Source organism: Eleutherodactylus coqui, chromosome 12 (genome assembly GCF_035609145.1).
Source record: "Eleutherodactylus coqui strain aEleCoq1 chromosome 12, aEleCoq1.hap1, whole genome shotgun sequence".
In the NCBI taxonomy this organism is placed as follows: Eukaryota; Metazoa; Chordata; class Amphibia; order Anura; family Eleutherodactylidae; genus Eleutherodactylus; species Eleutherodactylus coqui.
The window spans coordinates 70,922,691-70,944,769 of NC_089848.1; the positions used below are offsets into that span (position 1 = coordinate 70,922,691).

At 46.4% G+C, this 22,079-nt stretch overlaps 2 protein-coding genes across 4 annotated transcripts; both read right to left on the minus strand.

Moving 5' to 3' along the window:
- Nucleotides 1–975: 975 nt before the first annotated feature.
- Nucleotides 976–16,824, minus strand: LOC136586861 (uncharacterized). 3 transcript variants are annotated; one of them, XM_066585132.1, is made up of 3 exons: nucleotides 16,808–16,824; nucleotides 8,593–8,681; nucleotides 976–8,228 (listed from the first exon to the last, which is right to left on the minus strand). In XM_066585132.1, the coding sequence occupies exon 3, from the start codon at nucleotides 8,205–8,207 to the stop codon at nucleotides 1,092–1,094; it is 7,116 nt and encodes a 2,371-aa protein (XP_066441229.1). In that variant the 5' UTR covers nucleotides 8,208–8,228; nucleotides 8,593–8,681; nucleotides 16,808–16,824; the 3' UTR covers nucleotides 976–1,091. The 3 variants fall into 3 exon arrangements, with proteins under 3 accessions (XP_066441229.1, XP_066441227.1, XP_066441228.1); XM_066585130.1 differs by lacking the exon at nucleotides 16,808–16,824 and adding an exon at nucleotides 11,227–11,356; XM_066585131.1 differs by lacking the exon at nucleotides 16,808–16,824 and adding an exon at nucleotides 10,856–10,876.
- Nucleotides 16,825–17,710: 886 nt separating this feature from the next.
- LOC136586562 (zinc finger protein 271-like) lies at nucleotides 17,711–19,990 on the minus strand. The gene has a single exon (XM_066584698.1). It carries the CDS (start codon nucleotides 19,988–19,990, stop codon nucleotides 17,711–17,713), a length of 2,280 nt encoding a protein of 759 aa, XP_066440795.1.
- Nucleotides 19,991–22,079: the final 2,089 nt, after the last annotated feature.

Genomic DNA, 22,079 nt, shown 5'->3' on the forward strand with positions numbered 1-22,079 from the left:
GCCCGACATTGGATTGGAAAGGGTTAAACAATAATGAAAAAGTCAGTTCTGCAATTTACTTTTTTAGGACAAGCACAATCTAGCATTAGTACCCAGCATTCTTCTCAATTTAAAAGTGCTCTATTCCAATTCTCACCCCTTGCAGGGCTAGGCCGGGTTCACATTTGCGATGGAACCTCCGTCCAAAAGCTCTGCCGCTCCGGCTGAATAAATAGCGCTGCTGCACGCAGCACTTTTTCCTTCCATCCAAAACACGGACGAAAAGCAGGCGGACTCTATTATAGTCAATATGATCCACCTGATGCTGTTCATTCTGTGCAGAGACTAAGCCATGAGAGATCAATACAAAATTAAATGGTCAGCTGATCCTGATATCAGCAACTTTGGGCAATGCCCAACCAACTGGTATGGGCACCTTTAGACGCTTATTGGAGAGGTCTTTTTTACACTCAAATATCCTAATCACCATCCTTATAACAAAAACTTACACCACAGTCCTCACACATATAGAACCAACTATCTGGACTGTAGCCGTACACAGGATTGTAAAGGAGAACGGACCACTAAAACCAGGACCCGAGTTAGGGACAGGACCATGCTGTAGTCGAAGTGCAAGGCATTGGAAACCGGACCACTGCCTTTAAAACTTCATAGACCACATAAGCAGAGAACTAAGACCTGGTGTAGACGTGCGAGATGCCAAAACCTATCACTGCCAATCAATTAAAAGCTGGAGGCAACTCAACAATCCTCAATACAGGCATGTGGTCTAAACAATACAGCTGCCAGACAAGTGAGGTGAAGGACTACAGAGCTACAGTCCATTAAATTTGTTAAAGAAAAAAAACGAAAACATAATATCAACCAAGGGATGAAGCGGCTCAGCATGAAGGCTTCTGACACCATCTACTGTGTGCAATGTTCCCTATAGCTTGTCACATTCCCGTAGGACAATGCAAATACCAGGAGAAAAAGTTCCATATAAGTGGTTTTTATTAAAAGACAACACAGCATAAAGTTAACGGCTTAATCATCAGATTACTATAAGAACACTGTTACGTATAGTGTGGGGGAGGGAGGTCAAGTCCTCCTTATTCCTTACTGTTCTTCCCCCCAGGCTTAGTTTTACTTGGTGCTTTCTTCTTCACAGTTATCTTCTTCTTTCCTCCACTGATTACAGCCTTTTCAAGAAGTTTCCGCTTTTTGACGGTAGCAGCAGCTATTATCCTCCACTTCTTTAGACTTTCACTACTAACCTTCTGCTGCTTTTGCTTCGGAGGCACTTTCTTCAGAACCTTCTTTACTTTGCTTACTTCTTTAGATTTCTTCTCCTTTCCGGTTTCCTTCTCCTTGGACACTGGCTCCAAGGACTTTTCTTGCTTCCCTTCACTCTGCTTTTCATCTTCAGCCTCTGGATTCTGCTCAGCTTCTCCCTTTGCCTTTTTCGGCTTCTTCTCAGGACCACTCTTGGCTTTACTCTTCTCTTTATTTATCACAAGCTTCTTGGCTTTCATCAGCTTTTTATTTTTCAGTTTTTGCACAGCTGTCCCAGCTTTCTTGGTCTCATTTTTTCTCTTCTTTGGGGCACTCTGCTCACTATGGCTTCCATCTTTAAGTTTCCTCTTTTTCAGAAGCTTTTCCTTTCCCAGGAGACTTTTCCCCTTACTCTTCTTCAGACAGACCTGCAGATGGTTCATAAGAGATTTCTGGAACAAGAATCTTTTTCCACAATGTATACACCTGAAGACGTCTTCCCCATGAATAAGCTTGTGACGGACGAGAATCTTGAGACGTGTGAACCTCATGCTGCATACAGGACAGGCAAATGGTTTATCCTCAGTGTCTAGCATTAGCTGCTGCTCGGCCTTAACAGACTCATCCGCGCCTGTATGCAATTTTATGTGGGACAAGAGTCTGCCTTTAGTCGAATAGATTTTGCCACAGTGTTTACAATGATAAGGTTTCTCTTCCAGCTCAGCTTGGGGGATCAAGCTTTGGGCACTAGAAGGCAATGCTTTGTGCACCTTACAATGAAGAACAAAGCTAGCCTTGGTGGAGCATACTTTATTACAGACCTTGCAAGTAAAAGGATGCTCTCCAGTTTCATCTTTAAGATTCTGCACAAGACTAGACGGGGATCTGTGCACCTTTCTATGCAAAACAAAGCTGGCCTTGGTGGAACACACAAACCCACAGTCCTTACAAACAAAGGATTTTTGCTCCATATTAGTTTTAAGGATCTTCTGACTGCTAGATAAAGACTTGTGCACTCTACAGTGAAGCACAAAACTGGCCTTGGTAGAACAGACTTTATTACAGTCCGGGCAAGTGTAAGGAGGATCCCCAAGATTTGCTTTGAGGTCCAACATCAATGTAGACTTGTGCACTCTACAGTGAAGAACAAGACTAGCTTTTGTAGAGCACACTTTACCACAGACCTTACAAACGAATGGACTACTGCCATCCAATCTCGGGTAGTGACCATGCACTTTACGATGAAGTACAAAACTGGCCTTGGTGGAACAAACCTTGTTACAGTCCTTGCAAGTAAATGGATTCCCCCCTGGTTCAGTTTTGATGCCAAGATCTTGCTCAGTGGCCAATTTTGTCTCATTTGTGGTCTCTAGCTTTTCCTTGTGGCTGCCGCTTTGGTCAAGAATGGCTGAAGACCTATGAACTTTACAATGAAGAACAAAGCTAGCCTTAGTGGAGCAGACCTTGCCACAGTCCTTGCACTGGAAAGGCTGCCCTCCTGACTCTTTATAGCTTGCATTTTGCTCAACGCTAGATGAAAGCACAGGAGATTTGTGTATCTTACGATGTAAATAGAGTCTTGACTTACTAGGAAACATTTTATCACAGTCTTTACAAGAATACGGGCATTCCCCAGTGTGGAGGCGTTCATGTATGACTAGCCTTTCCTTTTGCTTAAAGTTTTTATTACATATTGAACACTGATATGGTTTTAACTGCATGAGCTGAAGATTCCTGTGCGTGTACCGATGAATGATCAGGCTGCCCTTCTGTCGAAATCTGCAAGGACAATCAGGGCAAGCATAGGGTCGTGCACCTGTGTGCACACGTTTATGTACACCAAGGTGGTTCCTTCTGGTAAAGGTTTTATTGCACTCTAGGCAGCGAAAAGGAGGACCTTCGGCATGCACGCTACTGTGAATACTCAAATACTGTTCTGTAGAGAATTTTTGAGGGCATTGTGGACATGTGAAAGGTTCACCCTCTATATGATCTTGCTGGTGACTGAGCAACAGGTCAAAGCTTGGAACGATTTTATTACATTCCAAACACTGGTTTTCTTCCTCCTCTTTAACAGATACTTGAGTAGTGGATGAATCATCCATATACGAGGACATATGCTGCTCCTCCAATTTTATAATGTTCTTCTCCCTGTATATGCACTTCTTGTTGGCTTTCTGCATTCCACCCAACATTTTCTTCTGAGAAACCTGCAACCCTGAAGACTCCGAGTTAGGAAGAGTAGCAAGCTCTTTAATACTGTTTTTGTCCTCAGTACCTGAAGAGGCAGCAGGTTCTGAGCTGTAACCCAACTTCTCTTCATTAGAACTGTTTTTGGACTGTTCTTTCTTCTTTCTTGGTTTTCGGGTCAGGCCTTTTACAGCTAAAATCATGTTCATCCATTTGAGCTCTTTTTTACGTTTGGCAAGGGATTGGATTTTTTGACTTCTCACCATTTTCGATTTCTTCATTCTTTGATGGAGAGAAGACACTTTCTTCTCCTTGGCCATCTTCTCACTGGGCAGAATTTCCTCTATGGAGCTGTCAAGAAGTCCTTTATCTTTGTTGAGTAGTCTACAGACACGGCACTTCTTAGCCCAGCGACCTGCTCGCTTCTTTTTCTGTAGGCGACAACCACAAGACTCGCACTGTGTAGCTGAGTGACTTAACAGGTGAAGATTCATTGATCTATTGCATTTAAATATTTTGCCACATTGTGGGCATAACCGTGGTTTCTCACCATCTGCGGTGCCCATTTGGTCAGTTATCTCTAAATCAGTAAGAGAGTCAACCTCTTCTTTACAGGACTCATCATCAGGGCTTAATTCATTGTCATGGCTTATAGAAGATTCTCCAAGAAGCAAGTTATGTTGGCCAGGTTCAGATGAAGACTGCTTCTTGTTCTTCTTTAATTGTGTTACTTTACCACCAGCAGTTGAGCCATGAACCAGACGATCTCGGACAGGCTTTTGGCAATTCTTACATATCTTTGGTCGTTTTGCTCCACTCTTCAGGACTACATCACAGGTACAATACAGGGCATGTATAGCGGGATTCATTTTCTTGCGCTTCCTCATGAATATAGAATGGAATGGTTCAATTCCTCTTTTAACACTTTCGGCCTTAGGGTCTTCTACTAGTTTGGTAGAGCTCAGATTAGGGTCATTTACTGGTTCGTTGTCATCCGTTAGGCTTTGTAAATCTGCGTCATCCGCAAACAGAGATTCACTGTCAGAATCCAGGCTGTTGTCTTTATCATCATCATCGCCGCAGAGAGCTCTCTCCTCTTTCTTTTGTTGCTTGAGCTTCTGAAAACATTTGTGGCATCTCTTAGGAATGCGCTTGGTTTTATACTTGAGTGTCATGGCGCATCCACAGCTCAAACATTGCGGCAATGTATGACATTTCATGTGACCAGCGAGTAATGCTGGGATTCTGAAAGACTTTTCACACTTCGGACACTTATACATTTTCTTGAGTAGAGAGGAAGATTCTTCCTTAACTGAAGAAATACTTTGCACAGATTCATCGTCCTGTGCAGGGTCTGCTTCTTGTTTGATATGGATGTTTGAGAAATCTGAAGAACCTTTTTTCCTGTCCGAGCCTGGACTGTGACCAGTACCTTCACTTGATTGGCGCTGCTCACGCTTTGCTTTTAACCGGCACTTATAGCAGGTGGGAAACCAAACCATCTCTTTTCTACCTCGTCTTACCCGTCGCCCACATTTCAAACACTGGCTCCCGACACCCACATTTTTGTCATCTAGGCCTTCAGTATATTCGCTCTCCTGAATTTCAGGTGACAGCAAGTCTGATAGGTCATGCACAGTACTCTCATCCTCCACAGAAACGGCAGAGAGGTCTTGTTCTTTAGTGGTTTCATCCAAATTTGGAGCATCTAGTAAAATCGTCCCCGGATCTACAAAATCATCAGCAAGGTCATTTTCAGTGAGGTTGGCATTAGACATCTCTATGTACTGCTTGTGTGGGGTCTCATTGACAATGCTTTTATCAATGTCAGGGAGGTCTTTTAGAGCATCCTCAAGGTCAGGAGACAGAGCTAAAGTCGGTTCAAGAAGACACAAAGCTGTCCCAGAATCTTCACCCAATTTATTGAGCAGCAAATCATCTTTCAGGTCTGAGCTTTCTATAGATCCGATGCTTCCAAGCTTCTCATCATCCATTATACCTGCTGCAGCGTCTTGCTCTGGAGCTTTGTTTTCTTGTGACAAAACACGCTCTTGAGCTTCAATACAAGCCGATGTGATGCTTGCTAGAGTCTGCACACTAAAGGCAACACCCTGATTCTCTGTGCTATTTTTCGGTGTTAAATCCTCATCACAAGGTAGCAGTAATCCATGGCCAGCAATCACTGCCTCAGGCACAAGGTGACGGATGGTGTTGTCTTCACCCGAATCGTCTGGGACTTTCTGGAAGGATGTGATCTTCTCTAGATCACCACATTTAGCAGTATTTACAGATGTTTGGAAGTTTTCTTGAGATAAGGCTTCTTCAATTGCGCTTTCTACATTAGTATAGGAAAACACCTCCGCAGGAGTCACAACCGGAGCTTCATCTTGAAGAGGATCTCCACATTTTTCTTCATTCTCAGAAATGCCAATATGACTCAAGTTAGAGGAGATGTTGGCCTCCAACTTCTTGTCTCTTACTTTCACATCTTCCTCTACGTTACCGCTTTGCTGAGGCTGGATGTCGTGAACTGGGGAACTTATACCTACGTCATGGTCTGAATTTGTCTCACACCTGCCATCATTCTTCTGGGAAGGATCAATAAGGTCTACATCCGTGTTAATATATTCTGTAAGACTATCTACTCCCAGCAGGTCTTGACAATGTTCTGGAGGACTCGGTACTTCTTGAAGAATAGGCACAGTATCGCTGGCAATATCTGGTAATTTGTCAGGCACAAGGATGGGCTCGCTGACTTGTCTCTCTAATGAAAAAAGTACATTCTCAGCAATGTCTCTCTTTAGAGGACCTCCCTCATCGTCTGATGAGCCAACACTTCTCTGGTCAGGAATGTCCTGAGATATCGCAAGATTTGTTATATTTTGGGAGTTTGATTTTGAAGAGCAGATGTCAACGGGATGTAATGCTTTATCATGCACGCCTTGGTTTAGTCTGCAAATATCACTCAAGCCAGGCTCCAGTTCACTCTTGGATGTAGTCTGGTTCTCTTCACTTTTGTCTTTTGGGTTGACTTCTGCATTATCTATAGGAGTGTCTGCAGGAAGGTCAGTTTGGAGGTTACCGTTAAGTGTCAAGCTGGCAGGGTCTCCAGTGGAGGAGACTCTCTGATTCTCCTTATGATGTTCATTGAACTCTGATACATACTCATTAAGGGTGAGGGGTGTCTGTAACTCTTTCCTGTCATCTTCCAGCAAAGTTACAGGGAGCGTCTCTTCTGCTCTACAGAGCTGTTCATCTTTATCAAAGTCATTGACCCCTAGACCAGTCTCTTGAAGCAAGATATTTTCATCGCTCTTGAGGTCCTCACTACCCTTTACAAATGAACTAACCAACTGACTGTTGTCTTTATTCCCATCTAGTGAAAGGTCCACTTCACTTATCGATGTAGATACATTCAGTGATGGATCCTTCTCACTTCCAGTAGCTGATGTACAGGAGGAATCGCCGTCATCTTTTTCCAGGTTGTTTATAAGAGATTCAGGGGACACGGGTTTAGTTAAACTGGAACTGTCTTCAGTGTTCAGACAAGAATGTAACACTTCAGAATGGTCCAACTGGTCGGAGCTGGGATCAACCAGTGCACCAGTCTTCAGTGAAGGATGCTCGGTCTCATTAGTGAGTTCATTATTACAAATACTCACATCTCCTACGATGGGATCTCCTGTAACCATCTCATCATCACAAGTTATCAAGGAGTCTTTGACAATACTTGGAAGAATTTCCTCCTCAGTTGAAATTTTGGGTGTTTCAGTGGCCGGCTGATTTAGGTGTTCATTAGAAGTGACATCCATTACATCTGACTTACAAAGGGTCTCTGTGGAGAGGACATCCTCAGCATCATCACTGAGATCAGGCACAGTCTTAGGAGAGATGCTGGTACTGGAGACTGACTGGATATGACACGAAGGCACATCTTCCTCCATTACACTAGCTTTTGTAGACTCAGAGGTTTTAGATACTTCTACTTGAGTTGAAGAAAGAACCTCTAAATCTTGTGGGGACACTGCCAAATCAGTTTCTTCTGCTTGGTCCAGATGAACAGTACTTGAAGTGGGTGTAGCCGAGATCTCAGAGATCTTCAAGTCACCTGTGGGGCTTTCACTCTCCTCTTCAGGTTCCCCGATGGTGTAAGTGTTGAAGACCTCGGCCAGGATCTCTATGGTATTTCCGTAGGGGTCGATAAGATGAATGGTGCTGTCTGAAAGCTTTGATATTCTCAACTCAAACTCTGTATTCTCATCAGAGATGTCTGTTCTCTGATGATCAGATGTTCCTTGGGTACGTCTTGTCAAACATTCTCTGGGGGCGACGCCTTGGTTAGCATTCCGTTCCCTCTTAAATTCGACTTTGGAGTTAAGGTGATAGACAGACTTCTTGGGGACAGGCGTTACGTGAATAATATCAGCATCCACCAAAGCCTTGCTGCTCCTGGTGGACATGACGCGACCTGTAGACGTCTTAGTCAGCGATGAACGGGAGTTCCCAACTTCATGGCTTCTCTCATGCATTTCTAAGAAGACTTGGTGATGAAATCCTCTCCCACAGTGGGCACACGTAAACTGTTTTTTTATCACATGACTTTGACGATGAGCGTTAAGTTCCAACTTATTGTCAAACGTTTCGCTGCACTCGATGCACATGTACTGCCCGGTGTCCATGTGGGTGCTCTGGAGCTCATGGTCAGGCGCTGGCTCAATGGCATATCTCTTAGAGGAACGGGTACTTCTCTCTCTATTCAGCATCCTGCTGGTAACAGGAAGATCCTGTAAAGAAAATAGATGTTAGAATCTGTTTCCGAATGGCACAACGGCTGAGGTGCAATGATATAGGGGGCACAACATGATATGGCCTGAAGGTTACAAGAGTGTAATGAACCTGCTCCCAGTTATTGGGGTCCCAACTGCTCCTCTCTTTACCTCCACATGGCCAGAGTGGTGACATCATTGAGGATTATAAGCCATCATGCACAGAAGTAACCAAAAGGAGTGGTGGCACCAGCAGTATATACTGTATACTTCAGGTTTATTTATGGCCTCAGGAAGCCTCTCTCTGACTACCTTGAAAGGGATTCTGGTCAGTGATGGTTCCTTCAGAGCTGATATGACTACAAGGACACCGATAACATACCTGTGCTAACTTTAGCTACTGCATGCAGCCCGCTGATCAGAGGAGTGTGAAGCCAATGTCAGTCTTCTCCGCAGTCCCCCGGAAGCTCGCTGTAAAGAGAAAAAAAATTAAGATCAGATGGGGGCTATCCTGAAGGGTGCAGCGAGATGAATGAGGGGAATACAGAGAGGAAGGGACAAAGAACCAGTCACACTAAACACGCAGGATTCTGCACAGTCTCAGGCTTCAGAGTAGCGCTTTCTTCTATGCTCTTTGCTGGGCACTAGAGATGAGCGAACGTACTAGTTTCGAGTAATTACTCAATCGAGTACCGCCATTTTCGAGTACTTCAGTACTCGAGTGAAAAGTACTCGGGTTCGCCGTGGGTGAGTGGGGGGGTAGCAGCGGGGCACAGGGGGGAGCCCTCTCTGTCTCTCTCCACCCCACTCCCCGCTGCAACCCCCCACTCACCCACGGCGCCCTCCGAATTTTTTCGCCCGAGTACAGAAGTACTCGAAAATCGCGGTATTTGGGCGAAAAAGGGGCGTGGCCGAGCACGTTCGCTCATCTCTACTGGGCACCTATCCAGGACGGCCCCCAATCTATACCCAGCCAAAGAGGGCTACCATATTCCTCAGGTGATTGAAACGGTTGGTGAGTTTTTCTAACTGCCCAACCTAGTGGCACAGTTGAGGGGCCCAGAGTTACAGGGAGAAGATGAAAGGGTTCCCCAACTTAATGTAACTGAATATATGAAATGTTCTACAGGGAAAAGAATTTACAGTTCAGTTCCTCCGATCGGTTTGCTGTCAATGAATGGGTAAACTTATGGGCACTCAGAGGCTTCCGACCCGTAAAGAGCAGCTCGCCCCGCTCCTGGTACACAATGTATTTAGCTCACAGAGCATTGACAGCTGCTGCTTCCTAAGGGCCCTTGTACACGGGATGATTATCGCTCAGGCTCCAGCGGAAATTTGACCGATAATCGTCCCGTGTAAAGGCATGCAGGGACTGAATGAGACGCCGATCGGTGTAAGCAGCAGTCGGTCCTTTCTGAACGGTGGTCTGCTGACAGTGAATGGAGGCGGGTGGGGGAGATCGCTCCCTGCCAACAGTGCTGTGAGCGGCGCAAGTGGTACTCGCTCCTGTGTAAAAGCATCCCTGGTCGGACATCGCCCGTGTAGAAGGACCATAACTCTCCTTAGTAGTTACAAGGTAACAGTTTTGAGCCCAGCATGATCTAGACTGGACACAACTGTAACACACCCTCTGCTGTGAGAGCGCTCGTACCCTGGGGAGTGTCAGGCTGCTTTCACATCTGCGTTGGATCCTCCATTGCTTTTTCTTCTGTCCAAAAGCCAACAGATCCTGTTATAGGTAATGGGGTCCGTAAGGTGCAGAGCGCAGATGTGACACCACCCTTACGGTGAGCAGGGAACTTCTGGCTGCGTCGTCATCTTATGTCCCTTTAACACGGGATGACAGTTGGGTAAACGACTGTAGGAGCGCTGATGTCACCGCTATGGTCGTTATCGCTCGTGCAGATAGACGTCACCGCGGGCGTCTCGCTCAGCGCTTCCTTTTCTATATGAAGCATTTACATGGAACGATGATCCAGCGATAAGTTTTTATGCCGACTTAAAGTCAGGAATAAACAGTAGACGTTTTTGCATTTACACTGCACGATCATCGCTTAAATGCCTCTGTTTGGCGGTGATAACATCGGCATTGGGTTTCCATTTTCTTGCGCAGATCATGGAAGCAGTTTGTAAACCCCGCCTCCAGCAAGCGATTGCTCTGATTGGTTCATCAAGCGCCGCAGTGATTGGCTGAACCGCGGCGACCGAGAACCAATCACAGCCATTCAATGAAATCGCATTGAATGGCTGTGATGGGTTCATCGAGCGCCACAGTGATTGGGTCTCAAGCCCCATGGCTCAGCCAATCAGAGCAATCGTTTGAAGGAGACGGGGTTTTCAAACCCCGTTACCAACAAACTGTCTTCTGAAGGCGCTGAGAACTGCACGGCAGCCTGACGGAACTGCGGACCCCAGCGGGAGGGACCCGGATGGCGCCTGCTAGAAAAGTCGCGGTCGCGTGCACACGGGAAACGATCACCCGAGTTCTGTCTTATTACATCATTAAAACAACCCCCGCCCCCAGCTGGCCCACCACAAATAAACAAGGGGCATCGGTGAGGGCATCCTGGTAGATGGGAAGCCAGGCGGAAGCCAATCAGAGGCCGCAGCGTCACAGTCAGCGCTCTTGGAATCAGCACCCATACCCCGGGCACCGTGATGCCAGCCGTTTGGGGACGCGACTCTGCAGCCTCCGACTGTCCACAGCGGTCATGTGATCCTAGCCAGAGGCCAGCACCACCCAGGAGAGGCGTCACGCCCTCAGGAACTAGCTGGGGGGCGCTTTACTGACCACCCCCATTATGTAGGTTTTTAATCCTGAAGGCTGAAAGTGTTCTGTGGCCCCCAGGAGCATTATAGCACATCCAGCTCTCTGGGCACACGTGATCAGGTGTAACAAGCGGCCGGCGGGGATGTGCCGCACATTCATGGCGGTCGGGAGGAGGGCACTGGCGGCGGGCTGCAGCTGCGCACCTGGGAGACCGTAGACCGCACACCGGGGAGCGCTCTGCTTTACCTCCACTTATCGCTTTCTCCGTTTTCTTCTGACCCGGAAATGCTGATGACGTAACATTTATTTCACGCACAGGATTCTGGGACTAACCTCTCTGGGCGGGGTTTATGGTACAAGCAGGCAGTAGAGGGCGCACTGTAGGGAGTAGGCGCCATGTTCATGGAGGCATATTAGCCTTTTTTCCCCTGGAGCGTTGAGCTGCGACTATGAGAGAATCATTCATGTCACGTGATACCCGTTAGCTCCTCCTTCTTGGGCGTGTGACGGGGACTGGATGGGATTAACTATGAGCCCTCCCCCTCTATAACGTCTGACTGCCCTCTCTCTATATAATGTCTGACTGCTCCTGTCTCTTCCTGTATACAACAATATCTGACTCCCAGCGGGGTATTATATGTTAGGCATCCTCCCCCATATAATATCTGACTTAATCTGCATATATCTACCTCCCCCATAAATTATGACTCCTCCTGTATACAGCTCACTTCTTAATATAATAACTACCTCTTCCATATATCTGACGACTTCTGTATATCGCTTACTTCTCCTGTATATGATATGACTTGCTGTCATATCTACCTCCTCTTCCATATATCTCACATGCTCTGTATAAATTATCTACCTCCGTATAATATCTGACTCTTGTATACATCTAGCTCCTCCTCCATATAGTATCCGACTCATCCTGTATATATCTTACTCCACATATCTGACTCCTTTTGTATATAGCTTACTTCTCCTATACATATCTGACTCCACAATATATTTGACTCTTCCTAGTTTATATATCTAGCGCCGCCTCCATATAGTATTATATTTGACTCTTCCTCCTCTATATATTTAAATCTCCCCGTTTCTAATATTTTCAGACTTCTCCGCCTGCACGTAATTCCTCGTCTTCTATATATCTGCCACCTCCTCCATGTAATGCTTGACTAGTAATTATTAGGAAATTATAGTACCAGTGTTTCTGGTGGCGCAATGCTCTGCTACATGCATGTCACACAAACAGCTCTGCTACATGCACGTGACACAGTTCTGCTACATATGCGTGTCACACACACACACAGTTCTGCTACATGTGTCACACACAGCTCTGCTACATGCACGTCTCACACACACACAGCTCTGCTACATGCACGTCATACACAGCTCTACTACATGCACATCACACACACAGCTCTGCTATGTGCACGTCATACACAGCTCTACTACATGCACATCACACACACACAGCTCTGCTACGTGCACGTCATACACAGCTCTACTACATGCGCGTTGCAAACAGTTCTGCTACATGCACATCACAAACACAAAGCTCTGCTGCATGCACGTCACACACAGCTCTGGTACATGCACATCACACACACACAGTTCTGCTACATACATTCTTCATCCCATACAACAGGGATCACAACCAATACAGCAGAGTCCTGCACACACTGATCACCCTTGGACTCCTCCCACACAGGCGACTGATCACATGCTCCTCACACTCGGCTCTACTCCTCCGTCTCACATGCGCATGGCTCTGCTCTTCTGTCTCACACACGCATGGCTCTGCTCCTCAGTCTCACACACATGAATGGCTCTGCTCCTCCGCCCCTAACACGCATGGCTCTGCTCCTCAGTCTCACACACATGAATGGCTCTGCTCCTCCATCTCACACGTGCACGGCTCTGCTCTTCCGCCTCTCACACACTTGGCTCTGCTCCATACACTCTCTGAATATATTCTGATGCAACACATAAACTGCAGGTCATACAGCAGAGTCTTGCATTCACTGAGGGAAGAGACCTGGTCATGTGACACCGGACTCCTCCCACACAGGTGACTGATCACATGATGGTGACATCACAGGCCCTGTAAGCACACAGCTAGCAGGTTTTTAATAAAGTGAAGGACCTGTGATGTTGCAGTCATGTGATCAGGGGCAGCGGTCAGGTGACGTCATCACAGGTCCTGTGAGCACACAGGTGCTGTCAGGCTCTGCCTGTTTTATGCTTTAGGACCTATGATGACATCACCATCATGTGATCAGGGGCAGAGCATATAACGCACTCACACAAGGACAAGTGGTCGTTAGTACTTTGACTCACCCTTCTTCGTATATTTTCTGACCTCTCCCCCTGTATATTATATCTGACTCTCCTCTTCCTGTATATAATATCTAGTTTCTTCTCCATATAACATGAGACTCCTGTAGTTGACTGCCCTTCCTATATATAGTATCTAACTCCTATATAAAATATGACAGCTCTTCTATATAATAATGCCCTCCTGTATATAATATCTTACTGCAGCTGCTGTACATTATGTCTGACTCCTCCCTCTGTATATAATAATCACATGGTGACTTGCAGATTAATTCTTAGTGTAGGGTTCATCTATCCTAAGTGTTAATATTTAGAGCAGCCTATATCTAGCGCTGAGGTAAGAGACAAGCTTCCAGTTATATGGATAATGTGTGAGTGTAGGGATCATCTGTCATACGTGCCAAAAATGGGTTGTCAGTTGCAAGCAAAAATGACCTTTCCCCAGGACAGGTAATCAATAGTAGATCAGTGGGGATCTGTCGACCAGAGCCTCTACTGAACAGCTATTTGCCGGGTCATTGCACTCCTGCACGGAGCTCCTTCCTTACTGCAGTGGCCAGGCTTGGTATTGTGGGCCAAGTTTCCATTGAAATGAATGGCAACTTAGCCTGCAATACCAAGCCTGGCCACTGCAATAAGAACAGAGCTGTTCACTACTTGCAAAAATCAGCTTAGTGCACATGCATGCTGGCCTCGGCAAACAGTTGGTCAGTGGAGGTCCTAGGCGACTAACCCCTGCCGATCTACTACTGATTACCTGTCCTGAGGATTGGGCATACTGTAAATAGTTTACAACTGGTCAACCCCTTTAATAGTCAGAGCAGCCTATAGTCACGTTCCTTCATGAGTTATTTGTGCTATGTGAGCTAAGGCTCCTGTATGATGGGAACATCCAGCCTTATTAATAATAGCAATGTGAGAAAAGAGCTATGAGCCTGAAGTCCAGGACAGACTAGGTGAGCAGGACGAGTTCAGAACTGGTTTTCAGCCTCTGGATATGTTTACATTCACTGACAGTAAGCAGAGATCTTGAAATTGGTGAGACATTGTAACGTTTCATTTTACAGTGATTGCATAGGGTTTATGGTATAATGACAGGATTTGTGTTAAACATCTAATATCTGGGATCCCACCTCTGGGAAGAACAGACACACTCAGCTCTTTCTAGAACTCCCATAAACATCAGTGGAGAGATCTGCATACCTGACTGATCGCTTCTCCGTTTAGCCTTCTCCTATATGTGGCCTCTTTGACTTGCAGAGCCCTCACAATAGGTGTAGATTGCAGAGATGGAACCTTGACTATTAGATATTAGTGATATCTCCTGTGGATATGACATAAATATCTGCAGTTTGGAGATTTAGGCCTCATGTCCACGGGCAAAAGAAGAATTAAAATCAGCAGCGGATTTTAACTCTACTCCTGCACGCGGATCCGCACCCCATAGGGATGCATTGACCACCCGCGGGTAGATAAATACCCGCGGATGGTCAATAAAAGTGATTTTAAAAAAAATGGAGCATGAAAAAATCTGGACCATGCTCCATTTTCGTGCGGGTCTCCCGCGGGCTTCTATTGAAGCCTATGGAAGCCGTCCGGATCCACGGGAGACAAAAATCGGAATTTACTCACCCGCTCCGGATCTTCCCTTCGCCGCGGCTCCATCTTCTCTCCGTCGCGGCCGGATCTCTTTTCTTCGAGCCGGCGCATGCGTGGGGCACGTCACTGACGTGCCCTGCGCATCCGCCGGGCCGAAGAAAGAAGATCCTGCCGCGACGCAGAGAAGATGACGCCGTGGCGAAGGGAAGATCCGGAGCGTCCGAGAGGTGAGTTAATTCTTATTTTCAGCACTCATGTCCGCGGGGCAGGAGGGACCCACTACGGATTCTCCATGGAGAATCCGTAGCGGGCCTGATTTTCCCCGTGAACATGAGGCCTAACATTAAAGAGTAACTGACTTTTCAGAATAAACTGCCATGTGTGTACACGGTTTCTGACTTTTATCCTGCATTTTTCCCCCTCTGCAGTCTAATTTTCAGTTGTTCCTTAGGTGGTAGGAGGAGACTGTTATATAGGATATCTCCAGACACTATGAACAGTGAAGAGCACAATATATTTTTTTCTATCTCTCTTTGGGCTCATGTCCACGGGCAAAATGACATTTAAAATCCGCAGCGGATCTCCCGCGCGCGGATCCGCACCCCATAGGGATGCATTGACCACCCGCGGGTACATAAATACCCGCGGATCGTCAATAAAAGTGATTTAAAAAAAAATGGAGCATGAAAAAATCTGGACCATGCTCCATTTTCATGCGGGTCTCCCGCGGGGACGGCTCCCGCGGGCTTCTATTGAAGCCTATGGAAGCCGTCCGGATCCGCGGGAGACCTAAAATAGGAATTTAAAGTATTTACCTATCCGGCGCGGGCGCGGAATGTCAGCTGTTCCTCACGGCCGCATCTCCCTTGCTTCGGCTCGGCGGATGTGCCCGGCGCATGCGCGCGGCACGTCGACGACGTGCCGGCGACGTGCCGCCGGCGTCAGGAATTCATCCGCCGGCCGAAAATGAAGATCCGGCCGTGAGGAACAGCTGTCATTCCCCGCCCGCGCCGGATAGGTAAATACTTTTAAATTGCTATTTTCGGCGCTCATGTCCGCGGGGCAGGAGGGACCCGCTGCAGATTCTACATGTAGAATCTGCAGCGGATCTGATTTTCCCCGTGGACATGAGGCCTTTAGCATACCCTCATAATATAAAGCATTATAGGCACACTATACAGCACTACTGAGCAATATAGATGTGATTTCAGTAGCAAAAACACAGTAAATCGCTCACTATTTGCTCCAGCATATCCGTGTGAGTTTCTCTCCTTCCTACCCTCCCCTCTCAATAGAGTTCTATGAGCGACATGAGTCATCATCCTCCCCACTTCCTTTTAGACATCTTGTTATCTCTATTACTAGAGATGGACTTCATTTATGTAGAGACGCCTTTAAAGGGGTTTTCCACTTTATACAAACAGCTGTCAGATGACCTGTAAAAATAAACCTTGTAATACACTCACCTATGTGACTCCCCTACTGTGACTGAGCCCCAGGCCATAACACTTCTTGCTTTTAAAGTGGCGAGATAACACATCAGGTGATCAATGTGGCCAGTCAATGTTTACATAATGTGCATTGATTGGCAGCCACAGTCACGTGATGTCACTATAGACGTCAACATGATGTCCATTGATTGGCAGCCACAGTCACGTGATGTCACTATGGACGTCAACATGATGTCCATTGATTGGCAGCCACAGTCACGTGATGTCATTATGGATGTAAACATGATGTGCATTGATTGGCAGCCACAGTCACGTGATGTCACTATGGACGTCAATACATGGATCAGCGGACTAGCACTCCAATCTAAAGGATTCCTTAGAGAAGGTGGCTATGGAATAGTGTATAAGTATATAGAGATATAAAGGATGGGACTTACCTGGTGTGGAGCATCTGTCCGACGACAGGTGTCCACACCGTCAGTCCGGGAAGGCTTTATAAATATATCCAGAAAAGCAGAATCCCTAATCCATAGGGAGAGCGCCTGGGGGAAGTCTGCAGGTGAAGATGACCTCTGTCGAAAACACAGTAGAGCAAGGTAGGTATATAGGTTTTTTTTAACCGTGTTCTACTATGGCGGTCAAGTCACTAGAAGCAGTGGCACCTTGTGTAGAGCTGTGGTGGTGTAGAGCAGAGTCACACAGGTAACTGTATTAGAGTTTGACTTTTTCGGTTGCCTGATGGCCATTTTAAAAACCTCTTGAATTGTCCAAATTGTGAGATGTATAACGAGGACACAGAGACTTATAAATATCGTTCATATTATTACTGTCAGGAACATCACAAAGGTAAACTCCACCTCAATACATCACATGGAACAACTACAGAAGCAACTGGAGATATGAAGGCCATTTCTCCATCCACTATGCCCACCAAGTGTAGAAGAGCCAAATATACAGATGTCTGTTCGATACATTCTCTACCTTCTTCATAACACATCAAGGGAAAACCTCCATGTCTTAATGTACCTGTAAGAACTTATCCAAGAAGATCTCTCACAGATGGACTCATACACCTCATGATGGAGTTCACGCTCCGGGCTGTAATGTTATAACCTGAAAACAGAGGTGACTACGACTTTTGATGGACCGTAGATGTTCTTTAGGTTCTGAGTACTATGGAGGTCAGCCCTGAACATTCTTGAACTTCACATAAGCTGCTGAAGTGAAGAACCAACATGTTTGGGAGAGCATATGAAACTATGTAATGCATAGGACTATGTTCCTCGTTGTTCATAACAGCTCTTTTCTGCCCTATGTGTTACATGATGTCCAGTTCTTCTTTACAGGGCATTTTCCTCTTTCTCCAGCAGCATTGTTAAGTCCTCAGCATTTCGTGACGCCTGTGCTGCTTCATGGATATGGATCCTTTCATGACTTAGTAAGATGCCTCTGCGATTAAACCTCTTCCCACACTGGTTGCAGGCATATGGCCGCTCTCCTGTATGGATCCGCTGGTGGGTGGTCAGGTTATGTTTCAGACTGAAGCTTCTGCCACACTCCTGGCATGAGTAGGGTCTCTCGCCCGTGTGGAGTCGCACATGCTTTGTGAGGTGTTGCTTTTGAATAAAGCTCTTGCCACACATGGGGCAGGGATATGGTCTTTCTCCTGAGTGGATCCTCAGATGGTTAATAAGAGTATGTTTTTGGTTGAATGACTTGCCACACACAGAACATGGGAACACTCGTCCTTGACCCCCATTGTGGATGTGTTTTATGCCACTATTTAGGCTTTGCTTCAATTCTGTTACTGTGGTGGTAGGGCTTGAGTATCTCTGGTGGCTTCTCTTATGCAAGATCAATGTCTCCTGGTGACTGAAACTTTTTCCGCACTCACTGCATGAGAAAGGCTTATCTGCAGTGGTCAACTTGTGTTCGGTTGGGGGAAGATGTTTGAGGTTCTTGCTCGGAGGATTACGTGAGAACAGTCTATTCCCGGCATGTGTCTTCTCATGCTTGATCAACAGGTTCTTCTGAAAAAATGTTTTCCCACATTGATCACAGGCATGGATTTTCTCCCCACTGTGAAGAGGCTCGTGTTGCTCCAAATCCTCTCTCTGGCCAAATATCTGCCCACACCATTGACAAGAAAAATGTATAGCCCCCACATTGGACTCTTCCTGGCTCTCCAGGTTTCCCAACATCTGGAATGCAGGATCCTGATCGTCAAGACTCTCCCCACTTTCTATAATCAGTAGTGATTTCTCCTCCTCTGAGATTCGAGAGGTCACCATCCTTGCAGAAGCGTCACCTGCTAAGTAAGATCTCGGCTGCATGGTCAGGATGCTGCTTTGGTTGGAGCTTGTTCTACAGTCAGTACAGCTATTGGGTATCTCCCCAACATCATTAAAATCCTTCCCACACTGGCCACATGTGATGGGCGTCTCTGCAGTATGCATTATCATTTGCTCCATCATTTGCTGCTGCGGCATCTCCATAATGTAGATGCTCTTAGGTGTATATGTCAGGTCCTGTACGGGGTAGCATGCTTCAGGTGGGCTTCCTGAGGGACATTCTTCTGATTTGGACTTACAGTGAATTCTTTGATGTGCTTGATAGGTGCTTCTCCGGGTAAATCTTTTTCCACAGGCGGAGCAACTGTAAGGCTTCTCTCCAGTGTGAGTCTTCATGTGCGTACATAGGTTATGCTTCATGCTGAAGCTTCTGCCACACTCGCTGCATGTGTAGGGCTTCTCCCCTGTGTGTGTGCGGATGTGCTTGGTCAGATGCTGTTTTTGGATGAAGCTGCGTCCACACTCGGGGCAGGTGTGTGGCCTCTGACCGGTGTGTATCCTGTAGTGATTGATGAATGTCTGCTTGTTGAAGAATCGTTTTCCACACTGAGGACATATGAATGGTCTGGGATTCACTGCTCGCCCACTGCTTGGGACCTTGGGTGGAGGATTCTTCTCGGTGAGTACCTGCTCTTTGGGCTGCTTGTCTATAGTGGGCACCAGATTGCATGGGTTCACTACCTCTTTCGGCTGCATCATCATGTTGCTGCTGGCTGTTTTTTTCAGGTGGCATCTCTGATGAGCGCGTAGATTTTCGCGTCGGCTGAAGCTCTTGCCACACTCGGCACAGGGATAGGGTTTCTCACCTGTGTGAATCCTTTCATGGGTTGTCAGGTTATGCTTCAAGCTAAATCCACGGCCACACACCAGGCAGGTGTATGGCCTCTCCCCAGTGTGTAGTCTCTGGTGCTTTGTCAGATGCTGTTTTTGGATGAAGCTCTTCCCACACTGGTCACAGCAGTACGGCCGCTCCCCTGTGTGGATTCGCTGGTGTTTGATTAGATTGTGCCGCTGTCCAAAAGCTTTTCCACACACAAGACAATAAAAGGGTGCATTCACCTCTACAGGAGCAGCGCTCTGCAGATCTTCCTCATCCCAAGAATTCTCTTCTTTACAGTTCACGTCAAATTCCACTTTCACCTCCATATGATCAGGATTGGTTGACAACATCTCATATTCATATCTGCTCAGGATCGAAGTATATCCATCCATCATGTGAGAATCTGGAAGAAGGGATGACAGAGTATGAGCTGGAATCACAATGACCATCTTCTCGAAAGAAGAGCAATGGGTGGAGAGTGACAGACAGAATAATAGTTGGAGAGTGATAAGTGGAAGGCAATAGGAGACGAATGATATGAGAAGAGCTATCGGACGGGAGCAAAAGGTGAAGAGCATTAGGAGGAAACTAATAGGAAGTAAGCAATATTTGGAGACTGATAGGAGTCATAATAAGAGAGTGATAGGAGTTGTGATAGGAGGAGAGCAATCGGACAAGAGCAACAGGAGGGTGACAGGAGGAGTGATAGGGGAATAATGACAGGAGGAGAGCAATAGGTTGTGACAGGAATATTAAAGGGGTTATCCAGCTTTGAACTACTATTTGGAGTTATTCTCAGGACAGATCATCAATAGTTTATTAGTGGGAAATTCAATGGGAACAGCACCTGTAATATCAATTCAGGGTGCTACAAAGTGCACGGAACTGTGACAGCGGACTGGCGAATAGCTGATTGGCAGACTTCCTGCGCATCAGAGCCGTGCCCATCAACCACTGATTACCTGTCCTCATAGGAAGAGTTCTAGGAGGAGAGCAATAGGAGGCGTGATAGGACAGTGATGGGTGGAGAGCAATAAGATGAGAGCCATAGTAGAGAGCAATAGGCCGAAAGGATAGGATTAGAGTGATAAAAGTAATATGAGGACAGGATAGCAGAGGATTAAAGTGGTTGTATCACAATTGCAAGTTATCCCCTATCCACAGGATAGCGGATAACTTTCCAATTGGTGGGGGTCTCACTGTTAAGACCACCGTCAATCTCGAGAACAGGGGTCCCAAGTCCTTCGTCCTCTTCACTGTTGAGTTACTGCACTCCCTGTGTGAGTAGGAGACTAAATGAAGCACTAGTCGTGCAAGAGCGCTAGAGTTCCAATCACTTTCTATGGGACTGCAGAGATAGTTGAACAGTAGCCGCTCGGTTGTTTCCATCAGCCCCATTGAAATGAATGGAGTGTGGACCACACATACTTGGCCAGCACTCCATTCATAGTGAAGTAACTGCAGGGGGTAAAGCAACCCCCGCAGTGACAGGAGAGTGGGACATAGGAGTCCCATTCCCGAGATCGGCGGGGGTATTCCACCAATCACCGAATAATTCCCCCTATGGATAGGGAAGAACTTGCAATTGTGGTACAACCCCTTTAATAGTGGAGTGACAGGAGGAGAGAAATAGGACAGCATGAGTGGTAGAAGGAGAGTGATTTGAGGAGAGAAAAAAAAGGAGTGATAGTAGGACGGTGAGAGGAGGAAAACAATAAGAGGAAAATGATAGAAGGAGTAAATAGGTGAAGCGGGGATTAATAGGAGAGAAAAGGTACTTTTACATGGCACAACTATTGGTCGAAAAGAAAATCACTCAAGCAAGTGATTTTCCCTGATAGTTGTGTAAAAGCAGGATCTGACAGGGTGATCAGCAAGAAATCGCTCGTTAGTCGCTTCATGAATCGAAAGAACTAGTGAGCGAGTTCTCACTTAGTGTAAACAGGCAGTCGTTCATCTTTGAGTGACTGCCTGTTCACAGCAAATGAAGGAGGGCAGACGGAAGAAATCTCTGGTATTCTCAGCCTCCATTCACTCAACGGCTGTCGATTCTGTGAGAAAGCACAAGAGTGATAGTCATCCCATGTAAAAGTATCCTAGTAGGAGGAGAACAATAGTACAATGATAAGAGATGAGTGATAAGTAGGAAATGATTGGTGTAGAGATACCAGGAGAGGGACAGCAGCAGTGATAGGAGGAAAGCAACAGGAGGAATGATGGGTGGAGAGTGACAGAAGAGTATTAGGAGGAGAGCTATCAATGGAAAGTGATCGTAGGAGAAGGATCAAAGAGAGTGATATATGAAGAGCAATAGGAAGAGAGAGTCATAGGACAGTGACAGGAGGAGAGCCATGGAGAGAGTCATAGGAGGAGAGCTATAGAGAGAAAGTCATAGGAGGACAGTGCCAGGAGGTGAGCCATGGAGAGAGAAAGAGTCATAGGAGGAGAGCCATGGAGAGAGTCATATGAGGACAATGACAGCAGGAGAGCCATGGAGGGAGAGTCATAGGAGGACAGTGACAGGAAGAGAGCCATTGA